The sequence below is a fragment of the Talaromyces stipitatus genome, genomic scaffold, assembly GCF_000003125.1.
Source record: "Talaromyces stipitatus ATCC 10500 scf_1105507295511 genomic scaffold, whole genome shotgun sequence".
NCBI lineage: Eukaryota > Fungi > Ascomycota > Eurotiomycetes > Eurotiales > Trichocomaceae > Talaromyces > Talaromyces stipitatus.
In genome coordinates, this window is record NW_002990119.1 from 142,042 (window position 1) to 160,126 (window position 18,085).

Genomic DNA, 18,085 nt, shown 5'->3' on the forward strand with positions numbered 1-18,085 from the left:
TCCCAACTAAAGATCCTCCTATTACAGCTTGTGCAGTCTATTTTACAACCCCTTAACCATAAAACTAGTTCACCTCTCTTCTTGAATAGGAGCTATGATCTATCACTATCTAACTCAAAAGGCGCCTCTTAAAATCCTACAATTAAATGTAGAGCACGCGCCAGATGTACATGAAATAGCTCTCACATTAGCATACACTAGCAATATCGATATTATCCTAATCCAAGAACTATATACATTCAAAGACCTTAGCCAACAGATTACTAAAAAACATCCATCATATGAATGCTTCTCCCCAACTAATAGCTAGGCAATAAGTGGCTGACCATGAGTCCTTACCTATATCTAAAAGAAGAAAGGTATCTGGACCTCCCAGCTATGCCCCTTTACAACTAACACTAAAGAAGCCTCAGATCTCCTGTTCCTTCAGATTTTTTCGCCTATAGGAAAGTCCACTCTGATAGTTAACATCTATAATGCCCCAGCAGGCTGCAGCAGAGTAGGTAAAGCCGCGAAAGCTCTCACAACCCTACTAGAGGCATATTTCCCTTAAACAACAATACTTGCAGGTGATCTCAACCTACTATACAATAGATAGTAACCCTCGCTACAACGCAGCCCTACAACTTTTACAGAGCCATTTATCAACTGGCTGGATCTCCAGGGTCTAGTACTCATTTCCGACATAGACTGTCCCACACATGAAAGGGGTAACGTGTTAGACCTTAGTTTTGCCTCAAGCCCTCTGGCACTCGCAGGAGCCAAAGCTAGCATAGCGAGCCACTTAGATGCAACCTCAGATTATCAACCACTAATCACCACTGTTCCATAGGATCAGAGATACAAGGAAACAGCCCAGAAACTGAGATTTAATACACTAGACCACACCTCCTTCCTCTTGCTTCTCGCCTCTAATCTTGCTGGCACCAAGAGCTCAGCCGCAATAGAAGAAGATCTTGATGCCCTTGCTGAAAAACTAACATCTGCAATTCAAGGAGTATATAGAGGCTCTACTAAGAGGACTATTACACAAGGCATAGGATAACCATGGTGGAACAAAGACTGCAAGAAAGCTTTACACAATTACCGCTTAGGCCTTTACTTAAAGACAGACTTCCGCAGGATAACTAGATGGTCTTAACGACAATTTTGGCAAGATAAGCTCTCTACGGTAACACAAATGAAGGATGTTTTTGACATAAGCAAATGGTATAAGTCTACAGGCATCTTCCGAAGCCCTCTACTAAAAGATCCGCTAAGGCCCAACAGCATCCCAGCAGTTACTGTACACGAGAAATGAGACGTACTAGTCCGCAATCTTCTCTAGAACTCGGCAGAGGCAGGAGACATACCTCTAGACTCCCCAGCAGTGCCTTCCACTAGTCTCTACTTCCCAGATATATCGATGCTACAAGTGGAGGAGTCAGTACTTCAGGCAGGAAACACAGCCCCTGGCGCAGATGAAATCCCAACCTGCATACTCAAAGTAGCCTGGCCTCTAATCAAAGATAAGGTACTAATGCTATATCAAGGGTGCCTAAAGATTAGTTATTATCCTAAATGCTTTTGACACGCAATCTTAGCAATTATTCAGAAACCAAAAAAGACTGATTGGTCTTCACCTAGTTTATATAGACCAATCACTCTCCTATCAGTACTTGGCAAAGGACTGGAGCGCTTAGTGGCACAGAATATGGCATGGATCTCTTTACACCATAAAGTATTAGCAAGGCAACAATTTGGGGCTCTCCCACTAAGATCTGTAACTGACCTGACCACATGCCTAATACATGATGTTGAACAAGCGCTAAATCAAGGCATGACTGCCTCACTTCTTACCCTAGATGTCAAAGGCGCCTTTGATTCCGTGCTTCCTGGCAGACTGATCCGCAGACTACGCGAGCAGGGCTGGCCTACCAATCTCGTTCTCTGGATTGCCTCCTTCGCTACTGGAAGATCAGTTCAGATCCGACTCGATAGAGAGATCGGCCCCTCAACAGACATTGCCTGTGGTCTTCCACAAGGATCCCCAGTATCTGGCATTCTTTTCATGCTCTACATAGCGCCTCTATTCTGTCTAGAAAACCCAAGGAACAGATTTGGTTACGCGGATGACGCAGCCAACCTGGCGATCTCAACTTCTCTTATTACTAATTGCAAAGCCTTATCAGACTCACTTCAAGAAGCTCTTAATTAGAGCGCTACAGAGGGCATTATATTTGTACCAGATAAATACAAGCTCCTTCACTTCTCCCGACATAAAGCAGACCAGGACCCAACCCGTACACCTTCAGTAAAAGCTAGATCTATTACAATATCAGAAAACACTAAATGGCTATATCTACAATAGCTAGGAATCCTCTTTAACAAAAAGCTAACGTTTAAATGGCATATTAGAGAAACAGCATCTAAAGCCCTTACTGTAGCTAACGCTCTTCGCTCTCTAGGGAATACTGTTCGAGGAGTTAAACCTGATTTACTATAGCAGGCTGTATCAGCCTGTGTACTCTATAAAGTATACTATAGCATAGAAACCTGGTGGCCAGGACGTACTCGCCCTGGACCTTCCTAGATTTCAAACCGAGTTGGAGAACATCTTGAGAAACTAACTAAAGTAATACTAACAGGCGCAAGAGCAGTCCTTCCAGTCTTCCACACAACCCCAAAGCCAGTCCTTTATCGAGAGTCTGGATTCTCTCCACTAGAAATCGAACTAGATCGAATAGCCCTCCTTGCAACTGTCCGCCTACGGCGTCTCGACCCTTATCACCCACTTCGAAGACGCGCAGAACAGATCGCTAGTAATGGCTGATAAACCAGCTAATTTACCTGCTGTACACTGGCCCTCCCAAACTCTGAACAGATAAACCCTCTCTAATATGCTCCCTAGCACCCTCGCGAGCCTTGTGGGAATGCTCAAGCTCGAATAGGAGCTCCCATGGGATGCACTAAGGAACAGGCAGCGGCTAATTTTATGGCTTTTCAATGTATCATCTCTAGCTCAGATATTGTAATCTTTTTAGATGGATCTAGGCTAGCAGATGGATGTGCAGGGGGTGGCTATATTGGACTCTAAGCATATCATTAGTTCCTCCGCTCCTCACTCTCATACAGACACAGGAAAGAGGTCTTCGACACAGAAGCAGAAGCAGCTCTAGCTGGCGCTTAAGCAGCAATAGCATACCCAACAGCTTAATTTGCTACCAATCTATGGATCTGCCTTAATAATCTAGAAGTTGCTATACACCTTCTATCTCCCTCTACAGGATCTTTCCAAGAAATCTTTGAATCCTTCTGCACCCTTGCAGCCGCCTGACCACTTTGCAAAAGGCTTCCTCATACCAAAAGCGGATCTATCTAAATCTGATGGGTCCCTGGACACGCTAAAATCCCTGAGAACGAAGCGGCTGATCTCACTGCCAAAGAGGGAGCTGCCTCAATCCCTCCTGCTCCTCACAAATCCTTATACGCCTCGCTAAAGAGATACGCCAAGACTCAATCCCTATCCGCTGCTCAGTCACAATGGGAGAAGGTGGCACCACAGAGCTATCAAGATCTAGAAATAACCACTTCCTCTAAGCGCCCTGGGGAGCTTCAACTCAACTGACTTGACCTTGGCTATATTATTACAGCCTATACTAGTTATGGAGACTTTGCAGACTACTATAAATATTTTAACTATGATGATGCTTATCTTCTCTGCTGATGTAGAGCATGAAAAGCACCTCTGTACTTCTTCTTCTATTATATAGCTAAGAGACGAGCCCCTCAGTCTCCTAGGCCCTCTTCTGAGGTCATCTCTTTTCTCTTAAGCACTGCTAAAGGAGCACAAAAGCTAGCCACATGGCTAGCAGAGACCCACTTCTTTAAGGATATCTGCGCTCGTTAACCTCTCCTTAGCACCTAGCTAAGACAGCCCTACTCTTCCTTTATATTTCTCTTCTCCTTCTTTCTTTCTCTTCTCTTCTTTCTTTCCCTCTCTGCAAAACTTACTGTTCAGTTATAATAGTGGTGGAGTGATAGATCATGGAGTATAGGCGAACCATTGCAGCTGGCAAATACCTAAAACCCACTCAAAGTGGACCTCCCTGTAAGACCACGGCAGCTATGGAAATACGCCAAAGAGTCTCTTATTTGTACATAAGTCTGATAGGATCTGAAACCTGAGGCTTACCCCTCGGCGGCCTATGTCCCAGTAGGGATCGGTGGGAAGCGTGCGAGTCACGAACCACGGCCGTTAAATATATACACACACACACACACACACACACCTCGTTCTTGGGGACACTAGATAGACGAATTCCCTACAATTGTTTATATCAAACAGTCAGAGGCCCAACCTCCTCACCCCTCTCTACCACCTAGCCACCAGAAGTGCGGCCTTTGACGCGTCTCAACGCGTATGTCGCGTAAAGGCCCTGGTACAGATGGCCCTCTACAGACAGCCCTACTGGAATCCACGTCCGCAGCCACGACAAGAGCTTCTGAAGGACAGAAGATCTTCAGCCCTATAGCTGCATTCCTCGATAAACACCGCAGCCAAACCACCGGCCTGGCCCCTCACCTACTGAGAGCCCTCACCGCTCTAAGCGATGACCTCGCCTCAGTAGCCCAACGACATTTTAGCGCCTATATCAGCGGTATCTCGACGACCTCCATTCTACCTGCCCTGTCCCCTTCCCCTTCCCCTACTCCAAATTTCTTACCCCCTTCACCCCCTCCCTCACGTCCCCTCTCAGGTCTTGAACAGTCGACTTATGCGACTATTACCCAATATGCCCCGGTCAAATCAACTCCTACTACTCACTCTAAAGCCCATGTTAAAAAGCCTATGCCTCTGGTGAAACAACCCCTTCCTGACAACCAGCTCTTCGTACGCCTCCCAGCTGACCATGCAGCTAGAAAAATGGAAGCCTACGCTATCTACTCTAGCCTACAGTCTCAACTAAACTTAAACAGTTCAGCACTAAAAGAAGTTCAAACTATAAAGACTGGTTTTGCACTATGTCCCTCATCTCCAGAAGCCATCTTAACCCTTGAGACCCAAAAAGAGATTATCTCTGCATTCTTTGTGAACTGCCAGATAGAACGCAGCTCCGGATGGGTCTCGTACCAAGTCACCAATGTGCCAAGGAAAGTTGGCTAAATCTTGGACGGTCAATACTCTCTAATCCCTATCAATCCTATACTACTATCCTCAGAAATCAGTGAAACTACAGGACTCAAGCCTATATCTATCAGTGAGACCGCTACAAGTGCCGCCAACCCTAATACTCTTTCCTTAAGCTGGTTTGTCAACTTCTCAGAAGATACGAAATCACCACTGCCTATCCAGCTACGCCTTTTTAACACTATTATTAATGCTTGTCACCTCTCTAAGAGAACAACAGTTATTCAATGCACATAATGCTGGAAATAGCATAATGCACGATCCTGTGCCTGCCCCTCTTGATGCTAGCTCTGCGGCTCCTCAGAGTATACTGAATAGGGACATGTTAACCGCTGCATAGCCCTGGAGCCTCATCAGTGTCCTCCTAGATACATACACTGCTATAGACTATATCCTGCTGATTTCCCAGAATGCCTCCTGCGCCCTAAAGGCAACTCTAAATATACTAAAGCTTAATAAGCAGAGATCTGGAAATCCTGTGCTATTAACCTTGTAAAAGCTTGAACTAAAGAAGGATGTAGCACTCAGCTCTCCATTGGCACATAAGAAACACCTATGGCACTAGACGAGATGCTAACTTAGCCTCCAACCCATGAGATTATCTCTCCTTTCCATTCAGTAACCCCTCCACCTCGCGCCCCAACTAAAGATCCTCCAATTACAGCTCGCGCAGTCCGCTTTATAACCTCTTAATCACAAAATTGGTTCGCCTCCCTTCTTGAACGGGAGCTATGATCTATTACTATCTAACTTAAAAGGCGCCTCTTAAAATCCTACAGCTAAATGTAGGGCACGTGCCAGATGCATATGAAATAGCTCTCGTATTAGCATATACAAGCGATATTGATATTATCCTAATCCAAGAACTATATATATTCAAAGATCTTAGCCAATAGATCACTAAAAAACACCCATCATATGAATGCTTCTCCCTAACTGACAGTTAGGTGATAAGTGGCCGACCACAAGTCCTTACCTATATTTGAAAGAAGAAGGGCATTTGGACCTCCTAGCTGCGCCCCTTCATAACTAACACTAAAGAGGCCTCGGATCTCCTATTCCTATAGATTTTTTTGCCCACAGGAAAGTCCACTCTGATAGTTAATATCTATAATGCCCCAGCAGGCTCCATCAGAGTAGGCGAAGCCGCGAAAGCTCTTACAACCCTGCCAGAGGCATATTTCCCTCAAGCAATGATACTCGCAGGCGATCTCAACCTACTACATAACAGATGGCAGCCCTTACTACATCGCAGCACCACACCTTCTGCAGAGCCATTCATTAACTGGCTAGACCTCCAGGGTCTAGTACTCATCTCTGACATAGACTGTCCCACACATGAAAGGGGTAACGTGTTAGACCTCAGTTTTGCCTCAAGCCCTCTGGCACTCGCAGGAGCTAAAACTAGCATAGCGAGCCACTTAGATGCAACCTCAGATCATCAACTACTAATCACCACTGTACCATGGGATCAGAGATACAAGGAAACAGCTCAGAAACTAAGATTTGACACACTAGACTACACCTCCTTCCTCTCACTCCTCGCCTCTAATCTCGCTGGCACCGAGAGCTCAGCCGCAACAGAAGAAGATCTTGATGCCCTTGCTAAAAAACTGACATCTATAATTCAAGGAGCATATAGAGGCTCTGCTAAGAGGACCATAACACAAGGTATAGAATAACTATAGTAGAATGAAGACTGCAAGAAAGCTTTACACAATTACTGCTTAGGCCTCTGCTCAAAGACAGACTTCCGCAGGATAACTAGATGGTCTCAACGACAATTTTGACGAGATAAGCTCTCTATGGTAATACAAATGAAGGATGTCTTTGATATAAGTAAATAGCATAAGTCTACAGGCACCTTCCAAAGCCCTCTACTGAAGGATCCACTGAGACCCAACAGCTTCCCAGCAGTTACTATACATGAGAAACGAGACGTACTAGTCTGTAATCTTCTCCAAAACTTGGCTGAGGCAGGAGACATACCTCTAGACTCCCCAGCAGTCCCTACCACTAGTCTCTACTTCCCAGATATAACAATGGCACAGGTGGAGGAGTCAGTACTTCAGGCAGGAAACATAGCCCCTAGCTCAGACAAAATCCCAACCTGTATACTTAAAGTGGCATGGCCTCTGATTAAGGACAAGGTACTAATGTTATATTAAGGGTGCCTAAAGATTGGTTATTACCTGAAATGCTTTCGACATGCAATCTTAGTAATTATCTAGAAATTAAAAAAGACTGATTGGTCCTCACCTAGATCATACAGACTAATCGCTCTCCTATTAGTTCTTGGTAAAGGACTTGAGCGCTTGGTGGCATAGAATATGGCATGAATCTCTATATACCATAAAGTATTAGCAAGGCAATAGTTTGGGGCTCTCCCACTAAGATCTGCAAATGATCTAATCACATGCCTAATACATAATATTGATCAAGCACTAAATCAAGGCATAACTGCCTCACTTCTTACCCTAGATGTCAAGGGCGCTTTTGATGCCGTGCTTCCTGGCAGACTCATCCGCAGATTATGTGAGCAGGGCTGGCCCACTAATCTTGTTCTCTGGATTGCCTCCTTTGCTACTGGGCGATCAGTCCAGATCCAACTTGATAGAGAGATTGGCCCCTCAATAGACATTGCCTATGGTCTTCCATAAGGATCCCTAGTATCTAGCATTCTTTTCATGCTCTACATAGCGTCCCTATTCTGTCTAGGAAACCCAAGGAACAGATTTAATTATATAGATGATGTAGCTAACCTGGCAATCTTAATATCTCTTGCTACTAACTGTAAAGTATTATCAGACTCACTATAAGAAGCCCTAAACTAGGGCGCTGCAGAGGGCATTACATTTGCACCAGATAAATATGAGCTTCTTTACTTCTCCCGACATAAAGCAGACCAGGACTCAACCTACACACCTTCAGTAAAAGCTGGATCTATCATAATCTCAGAAAATACTAAATAGCTATATCTACATTGACTAGGAATCCTCTTTAATAAAAAGCTAACATTTAAATAGCACGTTGATGAAACAGCAGCTAAAGCCCTTATTGTGGCCAATGCTCTTCGCTCTCTAGAAAATACTATCTGTGGAGTTAAATCTCATTTACTACAGCAGGCTGTATTAGCCTGTGTACTCTATAAAGTATACTATGGCGTAGAAACCTAGTGGCCAGGACGTACTCGCCCTGGGCCTTCTCAAATTTCAAATTAAGTTAGAGAACATCTTAAAAAACTAACTAAAGTAATACTAGCAGGCGCAAGAGCAGTCCTTCCAGTTTTCCACACAACCCCAATATCTGTTCTATACCGAGAGTCTAGATTCTCTCCGCCAGAAATTGAACTAGATTAAATAGCCCTCCAAACATCGGTCTGCCTATGGCGTCTTAATCTATACCACCCACTCCGAAGACGCGCAGAACAGATAGCTAGAGATGGCCGACAAACCAGTCGATTTGCCCACCAAGTGCTGGCGCTTCTCAACTCTGAACAAATAAACCCTCTACAACATGCTCCCTAGTACCCTCATGAGTCACGCAAGAATGCCCTAGCCTAAATAGGAGCTCCCATGGGACGCACTAAGGAACAGGTAGCGGCTGATTTCACAGCTTTTCAATGCATCATCCCTAGCTTGGATATTGTAATCTTCTCAGATGGATCTAGGCTGATAGATGGACGTGCAGGGGGTAGCTATATTGAATTTCAAGCACACCATTAGTTTCTCCGCTCCTTACTCTTATACAGACATGGGAAAGAGGTCTTTAACATAGAAGTAGAAGCTACCCTAGCTGGTGCTCAAGCAGCAATAACATACCCAACAGCTCAATTTGCTACTAACCTATGGATCTGCCTTGACAACCTGGAAGTTGTCACGCGCCTCCTATCCCCCTCTATAGGATCCTCCCAAGAGGTCTTTGAATCCTTCCGCACCCTTACAGCCACCTGGCCACTACGCGAAAGGCTTCCACACACTAAAAGTGGATCAATCCAAATCCGATGGGTCCCTGGACACGCTAAAATCCCTGAGAACGAAGCGGCTGATCTCGCTGCCAAAGAGGGAGCTGCCTCAACCCCTCCTGCTCCTCACAAATCCTTATACGCCTCGCTAAAGAGACACGCCAAGACTCAATCCCTATCCGCTGCTCAGTCACAATGGGAGAAGGTGGCACCACAGAGTTATTAAGATCTAGAAATAACTACTTCTCCTAAGCGCCCTGGGGAGCTTCAACTCAACCAACTTGACCTTGGCCGTATTATTGCGGCCCGTACTGGTCATGGAGACTTTGCAGACTACCATGAACGCTTTAATCATGATAATGCTTATCTTCTCTATTAGTATAGAGCACGAAAAGCACCTCTACATTTCTTCTTCTGCTATATAGCTAAGAGACGAGCTCCTTGTCCACCTAGACCCCCTTCTAAAGTTATCTCTTTTCTTTTAGGTACTGCGAAAGGAACACGAAAACTAGTCTCATGGCTAGCAGAGACCTATTTCTTTAAGGATATCTGTCCTCGCCAATCTCTCCTTAGCATCTAGCTAAGTCAGCCCTACTTCCCCTTTATATCTCTCTTTTCCTTCGTTCTTTCTTTCTTTCTTTCCTTCTTTCCTTCTTCCCTTTTTCTTTTCAAACTCACTGCTTAAGTATGATGGTGGTAGAATGATGGGTCATGGAGCATAGATGGACCATTGCAGCTAGCAAATACCCAAAACCCACTAGAAAGTGGATCTCCCTTTAAGACCACGGCAGCTATAGAAATGCGCCAAAGAGTCTCTTATTTGTATATAAATCTGATAGGACCTGAAGCCCAAGGCTTACCCCTCGGCGGCCTATGTCCCAGTAGGGATCGGTGGGAAGCGTGCAAGTCACGAACCACGGCCGTTAAATATACACACACACACACACACACACCTCGTTCTTGGGGACAAGTCACAATATTAGGAATCAAGATATCTTCATATTGTCAGGCTCATTAGGCCGCTTCGTGTTCGCGCCTTACTACCGTCTATGCTTCGTGATACGGACCGTAGTTAAACCAACAGTATGCGTTGCATGCGTAGGAAATATTGCCAATAAGATTCTGTTGTTTTCACAATATTCAATAAATCTCATATTGACGTGAGAATTGTGACCATCAAGAATCAGTAGGCGCCATCCCCGGCTTGCTTGAGATCTTGTTAATTTGATTTGGCTGAAGATTATACTGCTCAATCTTGCAATTTATAAGCTCAAAATAGGAAGGATAACTCCAGGCGCAATATGCTCTTTTTCGGTTACGGTCAATGCCTGTAGAATAGCGAGAGATCAACGCATTTGGATGCTTGTTTAACCAGCGAGAAGCCCAGTTCTTTCCAGGCTTTCTACCAGTTATCTCATGCGCAAATTTTACAATCATATAGGGCGTAGGAGGCAGGCCTTTCTCGCAGAGCATTTCTATCCATTGTATAAGCTTTTTAGATTGGTAGTCGTTGAGTAATCGTTGATTATCGTAATGCGCCTCCTTCGAGCCCGTAAGGCCTCGGTATCTTCTTGAGAGCAAGTTCGATCAACACCATATATTTTTGCGATTAAAGTGAAATTAATCTGTTTGCCTTCTCCGAAGGAATTCAAATAATCAACTGCATTTTCGATTGCACCCATTTCGACTGATTTATCGCGCTTTGAAATCCGTGTTGTTTTTCGCGTTTTGACGCGATACCGTGCACGAGACGGTGAAGCACTGTAATATTTAACTACGTAGTAGTAGTAACTACTTGTCCCCGTCGCTTCCCCCCTGTTCGCTCAAGGGCGGGCAGCAGGATTAGACCATGCATGACCCAATTTCTTTCTGCATTCTTTGTAGCACATGTGATTAGCTCATTTATCCATGTCTGGTTTAATTCCCAAGAGTACAACCAGGCTTAACTATAAACTGCAAGCTTCGCAATAGTTTCAACTAGCACGGCCTCGTCACTATTTGCCGTCTATTAACACTTATGGCCTCTGGACAAATGAACTGCGCTCCACCAACCAAGTTCGATAGTCCATCAACCCAGGAAATTCCTTTCTGCACTGAACTACATCCCCGCCATATCCGTTCTCTTCAAACCACCGAAACATGTCTCCCACAGTGTCCTTCTTGAAGAACTTCACCGCAGACCCGATTGGACACGGCGCCATGGGCATACTGAAACCTAGCACCTCCTGAAAAATAACACCCGCTTCTGGCTGGGTCAGCTCGTCCCCGACCAAAGTCATCGCCACATTGCGATATTTATCAGGATGAATAAACGCTTGAGCCGCTACATAGCCGATATCTTTTGTGGAGATGAGTTGAAGAGCTTTGTTCGGGCCCATCTGCTCCCACATCCGGGCAAAGCCCTTTCCGTGAATATCGGCCGTCATATTCTCAAAGAAGGTGACTGGTCGGAGAATTGAGTAGGTCATACCTTGCGGGCTAGTAGCGGCCATTTTCTGCAGATGCTTCTCAATGTTGAACTTAGCAGCGAAGTTCTTGACGAAGGTGGGATCTATTTCTGATTTCTCTGTTCCACCACGATCGCCGGAGGCGTAGACAAAATGCTGAACGCCGCGGGCGACAGAGGCTGCCACCAAAGCTTTGCCCTGCTTTTCTTCCTCTGGAGAGTTGATCTGGACCCCAAAAACACCCCACACTGGATTGCCGTTAACAGTGGCCTGGTCAAAGATTGAGTCCGGATCGGCCAGGTCGCCGGCGACAACGCATACGTTAGGTCTGCGAGCCAGGGCCTGTGCGCTGCGGGAGGTAGTGTCGCGCGTGACGGCAATGATGCTCAATATTTTGTCACTGTCGTCTGCGGCGAGGAGGGCATCAATGACGGCAGAGCCCTGCTTTCCTGTTGCGCCAGTGATAAGGATTGTCCTAGGAGTTGGTGTGGCCATTGTTGGGCCTGTGAAATTTGATGCGTATTATGTTGTAGGTTCCAGCGGGATTAACTGACAAGTCAATGGTTGAGGTGATAGTAATGATTGATAAATAATAGAATGTATTCTTTTAGGCTTGGTCTGTGACTGTGCTGACCAAGTCCACAGAATATCCATCGACCGCTGTCCATATTGTGACCTTTATATGGGTTTAACGGCCCCAATTGCGCATACAATTATTAGAACAACCTGATCGGCACAATTAAACAAGCCGTGACGGATTCGAGCACGGGAAGTGCTGAAGGAGAGAACTGAATCGGCCGTAGCGACTAGATTCATGGTCGGGAGCGGGGGAATGGATGAACCGCAGTGTCTACTACGGCTGACCCGTGGTGATTTTGTTAGTACGATTTTCTTACAGGGTTTAGATGCCAATGGATTCTGCCCATCAATTTTTCTTACTAAGCTAATATTTTGTATGGCCACCTGCTGCATCTATTACAGCCTGACATCTTGCCTGCATGGAATCAATCAAATCCTTTAGAAACTGCTCTGGCAGTACATCCCAAGAAGCCCGTACAACCTCACGTAATTGATCATAAGAAAGAGTTTCCTCTTCCGGATACTGCCCCTGAATCCAATCCTTCATCCAGTCACATAAAGCTTCAATTGGATTAAGATCTGGGGAGAATGCAGGCCAAAAGATAGGATAGATATCCCGAGTTTGAAGCTCCTCAATCGCATCCTTATTTGCATGTCCTAATCCGCCATCCTGCATAAGCTATAGAAATGTAGATTGCTGTCGATTGAAGCAAATATAGCCATCCATCCCCGTTTCTGAGAGTGAGCAACACGTAAACAAGTCTCCTCTAATTCTTCACCAGCTTTCCTAGTCACCCAGGTTCTTGTATGGAACCCCGGAGTAACCCATGTCTCATCAGTCCAAAGGCTTCGGTTCCACTGTTCAATTATCCAATTTATATGCTCAAGAGCCCAATCAAGACGTACGCGTTTATGTTGATCTGACAGAGGAGGCTTAGCTAGAGCCTTACAACGCGTATATCCTCGTTTTTTGAGTGCTCGACTTAGAGCAGTTGTTCCAACAGGAAGCTCAAACTGTTATATGACCTTATAATAAGGCATACGACGCGTACTTTTTGAAGAGCTAATCCATTCAATAATCTTATCAACACCAGCCTCGGATAGTTTCGGAATCTGGCCACGGGCTTTTTTAAAGTTGCTTGCTGATTTTGACATATATATTGAACCTGGCGATAGCTAATTTGAAGCTGTGAAGAGATTTGTGAATAGGTAAGCCCAGCATCTCGTAGTGTTAAAACCTGAATACGGTCATCTCTTCTTGTAAGGCGCGTTGAATTGTGATTTGCTTCCCTAGCAGTAGCTAGACTTGTAGAAGGGGGGTCAGGCTCTGGGTTGATGGCCATATTGATGGATTAGAGAGAGGATAGCTTTCCTAGAGCATATAAACTATATAACTGTCGGTTTATCTACGTCTAGGTCGCTAGCACTAGTCACGTAGAACAGCTATTCCGACAAGCTGACGAGCCTAATCAATATGGTATAGAATTCCTGATATTGATGACTGCCCCCTAAGAGTAAGGGAGACGGGGGATAGCTAGCTACATATAAACGCTATCAGGAGGGGTAAATATTGGGCTGAAATCTAGGTGCCCAGATATATGCCTAAAGGTGCCTTTTAGACCTGTAAGATTGAACAGTCGATCTTTCTGCCTCGTTTGAAAGCCGGATTATCTGACAATAGTTAGGTAGCAAAAGTCAATTAAAATATGCTTTGATCTGATCTCATCTTGCCATCCTTCATTTGCGCTTTTCGATTATTCACTACATCTATTCTTCGACAGCTTTCGGTGCCGACAATATCATAATGATGTCCTTCTCTCAGATTCAGCGCACCTGCTCTGACACAAGACAGTGTAACTACGGCGGACTATACCGACATTTCGAAAAACGTTTTTTTTCTCCGAGTTAGTTTACCGCCTTTATGACCGCCTTCTTCTATCATTCACGCTGACATAACCTCCTCTGATTGGTCAGAACCACCATCAAGGTCGTGGGTGTTTTCAGTTTTCTCAACAGCTATCAAGACCTTTTTTGTAACAACCAGCAGACTTTGGAGTCTCGCTATTCTAAGAAGTGCTCCCGTGATGTCTCAAGTTAGGTTTTTACACCAGGTGAAGGTTTATATGTTCGAGGATGCTATCGGTTCCCTCAAACCACACCTCAACTGTCGCAGCTATTCAGAGAAGGGAGATCTGATATGAGCCGTATGCCTATAAAGATAGCAGATGCTCCAAGACAGCAGAATAAAGGTTTTAGTACATTGCTATTCCATACCCTAGCTTGTGTTCTTAGCCTTCAGTGATCGCTCTCGAACGTAATTATACATATCCCTCTGTCCATTAAGATCGGTAGCCAGGGATTACCTGGCAATACCTGCCTCTGAAGTTGCTGTTGGGAGGAAGTTTAGCGCAGCAAGGGATCTCTTAGGTATTCAAAGGCATTCGCTGAAGGGGGATACTATAAGAATGCTGATGTTGATTCGTGATGGGTTTAAGCGGTAGTGGTTAAGGGCAGCGTGGGTACTTCAGCATATTCTACTCCATACAGATAATCTTTATTTCAGCCTGGTGATACATGATGTACATGTATTTAACGTTGTATTAGCAAGGCAGTGTACTAATAGAGATGCTACTATATATTCGCTAGAAAATAGTTGAGGAATAGAGTAAATTTCATTGCCGATTGACGATATCGTCAATCGGCAATCGTCTAATTAGTGTCTGCCGATATCGTATCGTCTAATGATATTGACGATACGATATCGGCATATCGGCATTATCGTCAACAGCCCTAAAGGAATATCCAGATTAGGCACTAACAGCGAGACGATGCAGGTTGATGTGAGATTGACTTGATCTGACCGAGTCACGTGGTTAGTGTTGTTTCTAAGGCAGCGATTTGTAACATTCCGCAAGCTTAGAGTCCTGAATTTCACCTTCCTGGTGAGACAACGAGACAGCCTCAAGATATTAGGTAGTTGATGTTTGTGCGATCCTCGGACCTTGAGGCTATCTTAGGGTGTCGGAAAATTACAAATTTTTAGTGTCAAGTAAACTTTGACATTCACCCTCCTTGTTATGTCAACATTGACAATACCGAGAAGATAGAATGACTGTAATTTATCAGCCAATCAAGTAAAACTATGACGGCTATGACCAATAGGGAAAGCTACGGACTGATTATAAATTACTAGCGTGTAAAGTGACCCACTGCAATTGACAAGGAAATTTGTCATTGACAAAAATTTAGTGTCGCGTCAACAGACCCACTTGACATGACAAATCCCCAGGATATCTTACTTTGCTGCTACTAAAACTATGTAGCGCCATAGCCACGAAGCCCGGAGATAGGAGTGGCCGATCTCTAAACCCCGTTCTGAGACAACTTCTTATGTAAAGCGGTACCCCATAGTTATAGGGACTCTGGCAATCAGAATGTTTGGTCTCTCTGCATTTTGTTATGGCATTTGACAATAGTCATGGAGTCGTTTCAAAAGAATTTCTCTGTTGAAAACATTCCGAATCTGACTGGCAAGGTTGTCATAGTCACCGGGTGAGAATCATTGACATTATAGCAGACTTGATACAGACTGACACAAAATCTGTCCCCCTAGTGGTGCCACGGGAATTGGTAAAGAGGCGGTAAAGCAGCTACTAAAGCACAATGCCAAAGTATATGTTGCTTCTCGATCGAAAGGAAAATTCGAGCAACTCTGCAATCACCTTGAGTCGATCGACCCGCATATGACAGCAGGTCTGCACTTCCTTGAGCTGAATTTGTCAGATGCAAGGAGCTGTATCTCTGCTGCAAAGCAGTTCTCCGAGCTCGAAGAAAGACTTGATGTTCTTATTGCAAATGCTGCATTGTCTGTTGTCGTGAGTCACCTCCCTGCGGGCACTAAATTAATTGCTGACCAGACATAGCCCGAGACCTTGTCAAGTGATGGAATCGAGATACAATTTGGTGTATGTACTATACAACCTCTTAGTGCATGTCATCTCGCTGACAATATTGCAGACAAACGTAAGGGTTTACACATATATCTGCATGTATGACCTCAATAGATGCTTACAGAGTTGGAGATTCTGTAGTACTTCGGCCATTTTGTCTTCACCCACAACCTTCTGGTATGGCATTGGGATATTGCTTCTTGTTTTCCAAGCGTGCAATCTGCTAATCCACTGTCAGGACCTTATCCAACGTACTTCCGAGCAATACGACGAGGCGAGGATTGTCGTTGTTGCATCTCATGCTCACGTCATGTATAAACCTGTTCAGCCGGACAAGATTGATTTTGAAGGCTTGAGAACGGAGGGATCAAAGACAATACAGAGTCTTGCCGAGGTTCAAGCTAGCTTGCAGAGGTCAGTTTTAGTTCCATAATGTAGATATTCCCACTGTTGCTCTCAATAATGCCTACGTCTCTGGAAGTAAAGAGCAAAGACTAAAGTTTGGCAGATACGCACGTTCAAAGCTAGCAAATATATTATTTGCCCGGCATCTCCATACTCACTTCCAGGAAACAGGTTACACCAACATTTTAGTCAACTGCCTCAACCCAGGTATGTGACTAAGATACACCAGGATAACCGCATGCTAATAAGTCTTTCGCACAGGTACAGTCGGCGCTGCTCCAGGAACCGACTCAGCTGCGCTACCGCCAGTTTTCAAATTCCTCAACTCTTCGATTGTCAGACTGATGAGCATACCTCCAGAAGACGGCGCTCTGACAATACTTTTACTAGCTACAGACCCCGAGATTAAGGACAAGTCATTGAGTGGTCGGTACTTTGACGTTGGGCCGCTTGCTGGAAAGTTTTATTATGGCTATAGTTGGGATGCCACGGATTCGAAATTGTCTGACCTTGCAAAGGATAAAAAGCTTTCCGAAAGGCTATGGGATTGGAGCGTACGAACGCAGGCTTCAATTGATACTACAAGTTAGGCTGTCAGCTAAGAACAAGAACCTCGCTAGGGTTACAGAAAATATTTCCTCAATAGTCAACGGTGCTATCAGGACCCTGCCAACGATTGTCGATCTCTAGGAGTCCTGCCCTCATTAACCATGAATGAAGAATTTGAAAGACAGCCAATTTCCTGAATCTCATAGCCAAACTGTTGGAATTCATGATGGACACCGAATGTTTACCCGAAATTCCCAAATTGGTTCGGGCTCTAGCTAGTTTCTCCGGATCTTTCTGTATGCGCCGAACTAACCTCAAAACATGTCTCAATGCGTGGACATTAAAGATAGTGACAGAAGCGTCAAGTCGTCGGAAGTTTCTCGAAACAGGAACACACGCTAATGTGAAATTGCGTAAACCAAGGACAGAGTCTACCTGCAATAGCTGGAAATGAAAATGCATGTTTTTCGACTCTGAAGATCTCTTTCCCGAGTCCATTTCCGGTTGCTACGGTACCCGGACTGTTGGCTGGCTGAAAGAGTACTCTGTAGACCCCTGCCACCTGTCAGCCCGCCATTGTCAATTTTCCAATCCTAACACCGGGGTTGCCTACTTTTGCTTGTGATTGTGAATTATATTGCAGCACAGAGAGCTTAGTCTCCCGCTTGACTCAGTTCTACATATAAGAATGCAAGCCACTGTTCTAATTGACGTACCAGAGTTTGGGATGGATGAGGGGGGAAGTATGACTTGAAAATTGGACCTGTCCCATACAGACTTGCAGCTCGTGTTAATCGATCAATATTCATTTCACCAGCCAGCCATGAACCCCCCCTTCTACTTTTCTCCCCTAGAAAATTAGAGAGACGGATGCGCTGCTCTCTTGGTGCTGCGAGACTCCTTCTTGTCATGTTAGAGGAAGGTTATCTGCAAAGGAAAATGCTCCCATATAAAAGGATGAGTCTCTTAGAGGGATTTGAACTTCCTTCTGGTATCAAGAGTACAAGTGGAATTGTCTAGG

General features: G+C 44.8%; 4 protein-coding genes across 4 annotated transcripts, besides 12 other annotated features; 3 read left to right on the plus strand and 1 right to left on the minus strand.

The window, feature by feature from the left end:
* Positions 1-211: 211 nt before the first annotated feature.
* Positions 212-3,679: a mobile genetic element.
* A 243-nt stretch (positions 3,680-3,922) lies between these two features.
* Positions 3,923-3,980: a microsatellite.
* Positions 3,981-4,247: 267 nt separating this feature from the next.
* Positions 4,248-4,271: a microsatellite.
* A 131-nt stretch (positions 4,272-4,402) lies between these two features.
* On the plus strand, positions 4,403-5,146 carry TSTA_097770 (uncharacterized protein; the record flags this gene model as incomplete). The annotated part of the gene is made up of 2 exons (XM_002485714.1): positions 4,403-4,938; positions 4,960-5,146. 2 exons carry the CDS (start codon positions 4,403-4,405, stop codon positions 5,144-5,146), a joined length of 723 nt encoding a protein of 240 aa, XP_002485759.1.
* Positions 5,147-6,018: 872 nt separating this feature from the next.
* Positions 6,019-9,486: a mobile genetic element.
* On the plus strand, positions 8,746-9,360 carry TSTA_097780 (uncharacterized protein; the record flags this gene model as incomplete). Its single annotated transcript, XM_002485715.1, has 2 exons — positions 8,746-8,863; positions 8,954-9,360. 2 exons carry the CDS (start codon positions 8,746-8,748, stop codon positions 9,358-9,360), a joined length of 525 nt encoding a protein of 174 aa, XP_002485760.1.
* A 262-nt stretch (positions 9,487-9,748) lies between the features above and the next one.
* Positions 9,749-9,802: a microsatellite.
* A 263-nt stretch (positions 9,803-10,065) lies between these two features.
* Positions 10,066-10,087: a microsatellite.
* A 132-nt stretch (positions 10,088-10,219) lies between these two features.
* Positions 10,220-10,327: a mobile genetic element.
* A 118-nt stretch (positions 10,328-10,445) lies between these two features.
* Positions 10,446-10,712: a mobile genetic element.
* Positions 10,713-11,005: 293 nt separating this feature from the next.
* Positions 11,006-12,836, minus strand: TSTA_097790 (transposable element tc1 transposase, putative; the record flags this gene model as incomplete). Its single annotated transcript, XM_002485716.1, has 2 exons — positions 11,006-12,084; positions 12,545-12,836. The coding sequence occupies 2 exons, from the start codon at positions 12,834-12,836 to the stop codon at positions 11,150-11,152; spliced, it is 1,227 nt and encodes a 408-aa protein (XP_002485761.1). The 3' UTR covers positions 11,006-11,149.
* Positions 12,528-12,839: a mobile genetic element.
* Positions 12,543-12,839: a mobile genetic element.
* Positions 12,840-12,925: 86 nt separating this feature from the next.
* Positions 12,926-13,291: a mobile genetic element.
* Positions 13,292-14,499: 1,208 nt separating this feature from the next.
* Positions 14,500-14,673: a mobile genetic element.
* A 939-nt stretch (positions 14,674-15,612) lies between these two features.
* On the plus strand, positions 15,613-17,241 carry TSTA_097800 (carbonyl reductase, putative). The gene is made up of 8 exons (XM_002485717.1): positions 15,613-15,712; positions 15,774-16,035; positions 16,084-16,125; positions 16,178-16,183; positions 16,252-16,287; positions 16,349-16,524; positions 16,619-16,722; positions 16,777-17,241. The coding sequence occupies exons 1-8, from the start codon at positions 15,639-15,641 to the stop codon at positions 17,103-17,105; spliced, it is 1,029 nt and encodes a 342-aa protein (XP_002485762.1). The 5' UTR covers positions 15,613-15,638; the 3' UTR covers positions 17,106-17,241.
* The last annotated feature ends 844 nt before the right edge of the window (positions 17,242-18,085 follow it).

Excerpts from the sequence above, each read along its gene's own strand:
- TSTA_097800 (XM_002485717.1), top strand. The coding sequence starts at position 15,639 with ATGGAGTCGTTTCAAAAGAATTTCTCTGTTGAAAACATTCCGAATCTG. Across the intron at positions 15,713-15,773 it reads AAGGTTGTCATAGTCACCGG|TGGTGCCACGGGAATTGGTA; the intron begins GTGAGAATCATT and ends CTGTCCCCCTAG. Across the intron at positions 16,723-16,776 it reads AGTCAACTGCCTCAACCCAG|GTACAGTCGGCGCTGCTCCA; the intron begins GTATGTGACTAA and ends TCTTTCGCACAG.